At 34.4% G+C, this 10,284-nt stretch overlaps 1 protein-coding gene across 2 annotated transcripts; it reads right to left on the reverse strand.

The window, feature by feature from the left end:
- Positions 1-334: 334 nt before the first annotated feature.
- LOC137233670 (hexose transporter 1-like) lies at positions 335-10,284 on the reverse strand. Of its 2 annotated transcripts, XM_067756904.1 has the most exons (4): positions 9,920-10,284; positions 8,096-8,268; positions 1,602-1,902; positions 335-1,541 (listed from the first exon to the last, which is right to left on the reverse strand). In XM_067756904.1, the coding sequence occupies exons 1-4, from the start codon at positions 10,143-10,145 to the stop codon at positions 778-780; spliced, it is 1,464 nt and encodes a 487-aa protein (XP_067613005.1). In that variant the 5' UTR covers positions 10,146-10,284; the 3' UTR covers positions 335-777. The 2 variants fall into 2 exon arrangements, with proteins under 2 accessions (XP_067613005.1, XP_067613004.1); XM_067756903.1 differs by having other exon boundaries at positions 337-1,902.

Genomic DNA, 10,284 nt, shown 5'->3' on the forward strand with positions numbered 1-10,284 from the left:
TGGTGTTGGAATTTCAGTGGAAAGTGGTTAAAAGTGGGTAGTCATGGTTGGCAGGGAGCCGTCAGAACACATACTTTGACAAATTACATTTACGTTTTCTCAAGGTATTTGTTGGTTTTTTTGTCAGATGTATTTATAAAAATGCCTTCTATATATTTTCGTGGGGTATTTGTGTTTATTTTATTGATTGTATTAAATTAATTAATTAATTCTCTTTCAAAAATCGTAATTATGCAAAATCAATTCACCGCATAAATAAATAGGATGCAGTTAAAGAAAACTAAACAAAACTTTCTTGAGAATCATACTCGACATGACAGGGTTGCTTTGGCAACAACAAATTATCGAGTGACTCCTCTTAACAAATATATACTCCTTGCTTCAACTGCAACTTTCTCAACTAAAACTAAAAAAGGTGTAGATATTTAGTTGCATAAGTACGATGTACCATAATGTTTAATATTTTGAAATGAATTTGAGTTTATTTAGCAAATTTTGAATTATAATTTTTAAATTTTATAATTTATAATTTTTATATAAGCAGTTTTAATTTACATTAGTTCTTGAGTTTATATATTTTGCAGTGATATATGTATATGAAGTGATACCTCTACATAAATACTTTTACAATTGAATAAAATTAATCAAAAATGCATCTTAACTAGTTTAGCAATTTTGAAAAGCAAAATATACAATTAAAAGCTGATTTGAGTGTAAATCATAAATTTAATTTGAAAACGACAACTTAGCGCTCAATTCAGCTGCGAATCACAATAGCTACATAGAAATACCGAAATTTTTAAATTTATCCTGAGCCTCTCGCAAGGTTAGTTTCTGAGTTTCTGGTAGTAATACAAAGCCCATCGCAAAATATACTAGATATAAAATACCAAAAGCTAGAAAATATGATCCCAAATTACCTACTGAAATAACACATGATGCTGTAATTAACATAACTAACATTTCAACAATAAAAGCAATACCAATATAATAAGGCTTCTGATGCAACGGAAATGCTTCAGTCAAGTACGCAGAACATACACTTCTGAAGATGCCAGCAAATAGTTCCTGCCCGAAAAGCATATATAACGCCATGCCCATATGATAATTATAGACTATATTCTCCAAGTCATTATAAATAATACCAACACCAGTTGCTAAGCAACCACAAAGCAATGCACTACCTAGCATCAATTTCTTACGACCAACGGAATCCATTAAAAACGAAGACAAAAAGCAGCCAAACCACAACATTAACCCGAAAATGATATATGCCCAAACTAATCCCGGTCCTAAATACTTAACACTAGCTAATTGTATGCCTGCCGTGGTAAAAGTTGAAAAGGACAACGCAATTAAGCTACGATATAAACATAAATTTAATAGTGCTGAAATTGCCAGATCACCAGCTGGACTATTACTTTCAATATAACGTTTTTGCTCCTCCAATTCTTGTCTTACACTGTGTGGATGTTGCAAATTATTTAAGCATTCAACAGCTTGAGTTTCATCATTTCGTAATAAATAATAAATTGGCGATTCTATAACAAAGAAGTATGAAAATAAAATGGTAGATAAACTTAATATTATAGCAACAATGCCATTTAAATGCGTCGAGCCAAATCCGTAACCGTAAAAGATTGTGTCTGACGTTAATTCAAATGCTGCTACGAAAATTATTTGTAAAAATATTCCAAGTGTTATAGCGCCCATTTCAATTATTGACGCAGCTAAGCCACGTGCACCACTATGTACTTCTTCTCCAACTAAAACCAGCGTTGGTATAATAACGAGTCCAACACCGAAACCGTTCAAATAACGGGCTGCTGCTATAGCGTTATATTTATGTGGTGCTGATACAAATATTATGCCACCAATCAGAACCAAGAATGCTGAAAACATCTAAAAATATAAATGTTTAATAAGTCTAAAAGCTATTATGTTCTTATAATTAATATCACATTTGCACTGCACCAAATGCATCATTTTGGGCGAAAAATTCCAAATATCCTCCTACGAATCGCATAATTGAAAAGACTAAAGGAGCGCATCATAGTACAGGTTTACAAGTAGGATATGTGTGTGAAAGAAATAATTCCTTCTCTTTGGGGTTGTAGTCGTCGAAAGCGACGCAGGGAGACAAAAAAAGGAGCGGAATATCTGATATGGGTTGCAGTGATGGTAACTTTTTTGAACGAATTTAGTATGAAAATGTAAAGTGCACCAATATAGGTCCTATATAAAATTATACAGACGTCTTCGAATGGGGTATCTGAGGAGGCGTAGTTGTGCTACCATTAAGAATACACACACGGGTGCTAAGTTTTTCTACCCGTTCAAAAGTTCTCCGCGAAAAACAGTTTTAAACCGTGATCGACTGCAATAACCCGTCCAAAAATGTGGAAAGAGGCGTTTTGTCCTGGTATCAATAATCAAAAGGCGAAAACTTATTCGGATGATTGAAACCGTGGACAAAAAACGTCTATGAATACCTCCCCGACGGTTTTGGTCGTGTTTTAGCAACCGTCCCGGTAATAAAGTATCACAATTTGATAAATAAAATTCTCCAAAACCATATGGATTTTAAAGAGAGATGTAATTAAGTGCTCATTTGAAAATAAATAAGGGTATTTCTTTGTAATTTTACAATTAAATTTTTACGCAGTTTTCGTTAGCAGCTACTACACTATTTTTGGCCCTAAGGAGTACAACAGTGCCAAATAGCATCCACAATAAAACGAACAAGAATAAGCACTTTGATCAGGTCAGCGTGCTGCTACATATCCTACTTGTAAACCTTTACAACGAACGATATGACTGAATGAGCGCTTTTTATAGCATTCAGCCTGCAAATTAAATCCACACAACCGATCCACACACGCTTTTGACCATGGCGGAACCAGCGGAACGATACAAGGTGGCAGCATGGGACAGCTGATGATAAATTTTTTTATTTGATTCCAGCGCAGTATGATTTTGACATTTTTCACCATGCTGCCACCTTGTATCGTTCCGCCATGATTTTGACGTTTTCTTACTAAAAGAAACCCGGCAAGAACACAGAACAGAATGGTTAAACTACGTATAAGCGTCGTAGTGCTGCACCAGAGTTATAAGTAACAGTTTCCAGTAATTTTTTTTTTTCAAGTATTTGTGATATTTTTCTTTTTTTTATCATTAAATTGTTTAATAAATAATCGCAGTACATTTTCGTGCCTCATTTGGAAGCACGCGTTTGCGGCATGTGTCAATGTAATACAAATTTCGCTGAAAATTTATATTTTTCATAAATTTTTTACTCCAAATTTTATTTTATATGTTTGCAAGATTTCACGAGTTGTAACGTCGATTAATAATAATTGCTCTTGAATTATTATTTACTTCTTGTTGTAAATGTGTTGTAATGTGTGAACAGCAATTTTAAATTAATTTTCCTATATTTTTTCTATACGTGTGTTTAAGAATGAACTCCCTAAAACGACTGGACCGATTTTCAGAGACGAATAGTTAATCACTTGTTAATACAGCCAATTTTTTGAACTCTATGACTAAGACTTAAAAAATTAAGTCACAATTCAGACTTCATTTCGTGAGTTGGTATTGCTTTACTACCTTTATATTTTAAATCTTTTTTTATTATTCATGTATTGAAATCATTGAATGAAATATCCTTTTGAAGTCATTTGAAGTCACTTAAAGTCATTTACATTCTTTGAAGGTATTTCACATGAAGCACTATCGAGGCATATGTTATATGATCGTAACCCAATTTCACCTAAACAATAGCTGCGTTTTTTAAATGTACATATATACATATGCACTTAAACTTTATATATACTGCTAAGTGTATAACTTCATCTACTCTTATGAAATTGTTACGAAGAAAAGTAGCTCTACTAAACTTCAGTAGGAATTATACTCAGTTGCGATTGAAATGTGTCTATTCATTTCATCTCTACACTATTCTTCACTTCTATGACCGAAAAGTGTGTGAGTCCAAAATTGATCGCAACAGATACAGCTATAGGTTATACGCTTTGACCAACAGAGGTGCGTTTCTCCGCTATTTAGGACAACCGTTTTGTAGCGTGTTATTTAACACTGCCGCGAGTCTTCAATAATTACTGCTAGACGGGTCTCCTAGACATTATATAAGTGATGATAAGCGTATTTTACGCGCGTATATACATATTACAAAAAACACGGCCAATATATTATGTCGAATATTAGCAATCGCGATACGCCACTTCCCTGGAACAATCGTTGGATCATTTGGTTGACTTGTGTCATACCGGAGTATTACATGGATTACTCTGATGTAAGGCTGAGCTGGAGTATATGGTCCAGTCCTAGGATATCGCAATGTAAATTGGACCATATTTTTTGTATGAATTGTGGTTAATTTAGGAGCATTCGCTTGGTCCATAGCGAGTACTCCATACATGCATGCATGGAGTACTCTCGATTTTGCAGGGTTTGCCGCTAGTAATAAGTGCTGGGCAACAACAACAGCAAGGCAAGCATATGAAATATAAAACAGACACATATACGTGTACACAGTAATAATGTACATAGCATATTACTGAGACATATACATACATACGTACAAATATATACAAAGTGAATATGGAGTATAAAAAAAAGCAAATAAGCAACTTATCGAGAAAGCTGTTCGCGAAATTTGTAGACCAGGTCATCAAAATTAAAACAGTGGCTATGTTGTTGAGAGTAAAGTCTGCGTAGTGTTAGTGTTTAAGTCGTTGATAAATAAGCAAAGAGAACAGACCTCCTGAAAGAAATAATGCTAGTAAAATTAATAAATCGGTTCTGTTGTTCTTGACTTAACGGAGTATCGGTGAAATTGATCGATTTATGGCTAATTCGACCGAGTTCTTTGTCAAGCGAAGAAATTACTTTAGTCATTTCAACAGAAGAGAAATTGTCGCTCTTAAGTTAACAAAATTCTGTAAAATTGACAGATTCCTAATCAGTCTAACTGATTTTTCTGTTAACACAACTGATCTCACTGGCCATTTCAAAAGCGATCAACAGTCAATACATGGGCAAATTTCAAAGAGAATTTTACGCTCACTGCGCTCTCTACTTTGTGCTTATGACGATGACACTTGTTAAAAAAAAAGCACCAAAATAAGAGAAGCACCAAATCGAAAAAACACACAAAATGGGAGAACAACAAAAAACTAGTTTTTCAGTTATCAATACAAAACGAAAAACCCTTTTTTGAATTTACTGTGCAAAAAATTATGAGATATGGGGACACCTATTTATCGGGTACAATTTTGCAAGTTCTCCTCTAAGCGAAATGCAAAATTGCGCCCTCCTGTTGCAATAGTTTTGTTTGAACGATTTTTCCAAAGTTAGTAACATCTTGTTAAATTTTTTTTTTTTTACTCACGCGAACGAATCTAATAAGATAATAAAAAAAACATTCTTTTTAGTGTTGCTGTTTCCGACAACATAAAAGTTTGAGTTGTGTTGGAATCGTTTCAACTTAAAGTATTGAGGAAATTAAATTTGCCGAATTACATGTAAAGATACTCCAGTGGTGAATTATCTTTCTCCGATTTTATTATTTACTTTTCTATAACTTGCAAGTTCTCTATTTAAAATGTTATGTCAAACATTTATGCTACAAGTTTTTTTCGAAACAATCAAGTGTGGCAACTACATGCGAGAGAAGAAATTGAGAATGAGCTGAGCTGCAACTGAAAGAATTGAGAATCAGTTTTGTGACTACTATTTTCATTTCTATTTACAAAGCGAAGTTCAAAACTATAAATTAAATAAATTCTAAAATACAAAATTTTCTGAAAGTGCGTTTAATAAAACAAAATAATAAAGTGTACAGTGTTTAATGTGTGCCAGCATATTTGAGGTACGCCCAATTGAAGTTCGGTTGGAGGTGCGCATATATTTACATATGTATATGTAGCAAGCATGCGTATTTATGTATTCACATATTTACTTATGTATATACATGCAAACATAGGAACTTTCGTACAAAGCTGTCGCAACAACATTTTTTGTTCATTTGACTACTAAAATGGTCAATTACGAATCAACGATTTGTGCGCAGTTGATTCAACATCTTGTTGCGATGGATAAAAATTAACAGAAATTTCAGTTGAATTAACCCGTATTTCGGTTGATTTTAATAGTCTTTTTCTTTCAGTGTATTTATTGCTAACATTAAACATTTTTCGCATGAGAATTTGTTTGCAAAATATGTTTTTTCAAATGCGCAAATAAACAGCAGCGACTACTGCACGAAAGAGGATAGTATTCAGACCAATTCTAAATATTCTCGCGGAATTTTGTTCTCGTGGATTTTTTATTCCCGCGGAAAAATTCCTCCAATTCTTTTCTCCTAGGGAGAAGAAAAATTGGGGAATAGGGATTTCGAATTTTCGAAGTCAGCTGTTTTGTCAATTGAAATTTCGTTGCGTATTTCTTATTTTGTTTGAAAAATTGAAAAGTTTAATTATTGTTGCGAATTTGTTTGAAATTAAGAAATAAGGTATAAACAATGCACATTATTGCATTTCGTGAGGTATACACTGAAATGAGTAATGAATTGGGGCCACAGCAACATCAACAGAGGAGCAATAAGAAGAAGACGGCGGCTTAACACAAATCCGCCGGAGTTACCTGCTTTCATTCTGCAAAGCAATTTTCTGGCGGCCACGTCGAGTTGAGTTCGTCTTTCGCCATATGCCAAAATCTAATTAAGCCTTCTTAAAAAATCCTTGCGCAATTTCTGGATGACTGCATCAAATATACAAAGAGCTCTTCCGTTGCTTATGATATACTTTTCGACTTAAAATAAAGAATATTGTAGTTGCTGTTGTTGTTGTATTAACAGTGAGAATATTGTGGTAGAATGTAAATACATATTTTAGCGCAAATTTGTACAAATAATTGTTCTTTCTTAAAAGAACCACTTTACTTTAACTATTTTGTTGCATTCCCTTTAATTTAACTAGTGAAAAAACTTCTATGAAATGGCAAAGAAATCTACCTATCCCTCACATTCATAATACCGACTTTTCTCCCATAACCGGTTTCCTCTTTTTCGAACATTGTTCAGAATAGGAATTTTTTTTAGAATACGAGGAATGGGAGACGGGAAAAAACTCACACGGAATTTTCGTTTAGAATTGGGCTGAATATGTGTGAAGTGAGCGAGAATAAGTATTGCACTAGCTGACTACCGTTGGTCTAGACCCTGGGAGAAATAGGACAAACATTTTAGCACCATGTAATATAGAACTCACATTGCGCCGTAAACGCGAGTTAACGGGTTATTTTCGTGTTTAATAGTACTGTTTAACTTCAAGATGGCCCATAAACTCGAGATAATGCCGCACTGTATATGCCATAACTATAAGTGAAGTACGCGAATACATTAAATTGCAAAAGGATCAACTGCCATAGTTGTGCTGTGCGCATTTAATGCACAACAAACTAAAGTTTATTTATTAGACAGCTCAGTGATTCGAACTATAACAGAAGTCGCAGAACATTCAAGAATTACAGAAGATCCGTTACAAAATATATTAAAATGTATAATCATTAATTATGGCTTTTTTGACTAGCTGTAGTTACAAATTCAAATGTTCCATCAATTCAACTTAAAATGGGAAAGCTGTTGTAATTTAGGAACCAGTTATCTACCCAAAATCTTGTGCTACGACACGGCTCCTATGTTATCTCAGTATTAATAGTGATACACTTTTGTAGAGTACTTTCATCGAAAGCAGAGGAAAAGGGCTGCCCATTCCGCTGGAAGGCCCATTCGGAAAATGATATAAATTCTCTTGGTGTGACCAAGTAGCGCCAGTTACCGGCTAAGCGCCAACTAAGAAACGAAGAAACCATGATAAACGTAAATTAAAAATAATTAAAAAAACTTGTTTCTAAATTTTCTATGTTCCTCTGATCGGTACTCAAACACAGGATCTTGGGTGTGGTAGGCGGAACACGCTCCCACCACACCACGGAGGCCGCCGCAGTTTTATTACTTGCAATATTTTCTCGATATACTTCTTCTGTTATATTTCATACTTATACTCACGTTTATGGGTTTCGTTGCCATACGATGGGTTATGAGTGATCCGACTATTGCTCCGATAATTGCCGCTATATACCAACAAATTATTATATGTGTATCCAGTTGGTAACCTATGATGGCTGCAAATCCACAACTCCAAGCTATGTTCATTCCACCCGTTATTAAAATAAATGAAGCTGAAATTATATGAAACAAGTAAGGAAGGCTAAGTTCGGGTTGATTTGATTTGATAGAAGTCTATATCTATCTCGATTAGTTTATGCCGTTACGGATTACCGTTATGCGAACAAAGTTAATATACTCTGTGAGCCCTGCTCAGCTGAGTATAAAAATAGGTAATGCCAATTTTGGTCAGAAGCTTTATGAAAGAGTAAGTCAGGTTTTCAACAGAAAAATCTATTCGATTTTGCTTTTATAAAAATAGGCACATATTAGGTTAGTTACAAACTTATTGTATTTTGATTGTCTTTAAAGTTAACAAACTATTTTTTGTCATAATATTCCTTGAGGCTGCTGACAGATGTCCGTTAATGAAGCAAAAGGCCCCGGGGTGAGAAGGAAAAACAAATTATTTCATCAAACGAAATTGTGATTCCTTTAGGTACCCGTATTAAATCGGTCAAATTTAAGTAATAATAGAAACTTTACAAATTTTTAAACCAAAGGGGCAATCATGGGCACTGTGCCAATATTGTTTTTATCAAAACAACTCTAGGGGGCAAAAAAGTGTTAGAATTGCTTAAAAAATGTTCCCCGAAGAAGACCTAGAAATTATAGATTTCACAAGAATAAAAGTATAAAAGTATCAAATGAGAAGTAAGGGCGAAGCAGTCAACGTTTCCGAAGAATTCATAGCTTACATGATTGGAGATGGGCAAAAGTCGACTTAGAGCCTAAAATCAAAAGAACACCACCTTTCTTTCGGTAGTTTAAATTTGTAGATATCTTATAAAATAAGTATATACTGAAATTTTTATTATATTGTCTCTCTGCTACTACTACTAATGAAGGCTTTCACTAGCGTATGTACGGATTACGGTGAGCAAGAACTATGACTATTGGATGGTTTGCAAGCAGGGGGCATTCTCAGACGTATTTAAATGCAACCTTGTTTTTCTATCTTTCCGATATCTTGTGTTGATAACAAGGAGGAGACAAGCAGTATAGAGTTTTAAGCGGAGATGGACCTAGAGAATGACCGCTTGACATGAGTCGTGAGGCGATATTAGTGCGCGAACAGCAACCATTATTAGAAGAAAGGAGCTTCAAACGGGAGATTCATTAACGAAATTATACTAGATCGTTACCTATCTGCGAGTTTTGGTGTATCCATCGTCAAACAATCAACTCACCCTGTCCGTTGTCAACATTGTGAACTGTCTGAGTAAACTCGAGCTAAACCAGTCCTTATATGCTTCAACTAAGCAGATAAGAGTAAAATTTAGGCTAAGGAGCCCCCAGTGTAAAGTTAAATTTATGCGAACTAGCCTTTTACTAGGAAGGGCGTACTTTGGGACTACCCTAAAAATACATCTAAAGAAGAAGTTAAATATAAAATATTGAAAAAAATAAATATAAACATAAGAATCTAACATTTAAATAAGATACGAGCGGGGTGTTTCTAAATCTTTTGAATAGAAAGTGTTTCATGGGATGTTTGCTCTGGGTTACATCAACTTGATCTATTTAGTTTTCACACCTGCTCTAATCTGCTCTGCCTGATCTGCTCTGCACTCATTTTGGATTCGATAAATGGTCCTTATAAATACCTACTGCATAGAAATCTTCCTCAACTTAACTTTTTTTTTTTTGAGTGTGTGTATATACCTGATCCAGTTGAGCTTAGCTGATGTCTTGTGAACGAACTGTTGCCCAATGTATTTTGTGATAATTCTGCCGCGGCTTGTGCTGTGGTAAAATTTGGCGGTACAGAAGTTGCTGTAGATCCTTTTACCGCATTAGGTTGCCATTCAGAAGGCTGCTGCCCAAAGTTGGGTATCTGTTCTTCAGGTGTCTGACCATATGTTGTGGGTAACTGCGTTGAACCATTCATGGTAAATTACGGGATTGAATATTCGTTTCGGTTATCTATTCTTATAAATTAGCTTTATTATATTAAGTAAAAAAATACATATGTATTTAAATTAGAACAAATAAAAAAAAATATATTTCGGTCGCGTTAAACAACTTGT

Source organism: Eurosta solidaginis, chromosome 5 (assembly GCF_040869045.1).
Source record: "Eurosta solidaginis isolate ZX-2024a chromosome 5, ASM4086904v1, whole genome shotgun sequence".
NCBI lineage: Eukaryota > Metazoa > Arthropoda > Insecta > Diptera > Tephritidae > Eurosta > Eurosta solidaginis.

Excerpts from the sequence above, each read along its gene's own strand:
- LOC137233670 (XM_067756903.1), bottom strand. The coding sequence starts at position 10,145 with ATGAATGGTTCAACGCAGTTACCCACAACATATGGTCAGACACCTGAA. Across the intron at positions 8,269-9,919 it reads GCTAAGCTCAACTGGATCAG|CTTCATTTATTTTAATAACG; the intron begins GTATATACACAC and ends ATATAATTTCAG. Across the intron at positions 1,903-8,095 it reads TGGCAACGAAACCCATAAAC|ATGTTTTCAGCATTCTTGGT; the intron begins GTGAGTATAAGT and ends TTATATTTTTAG.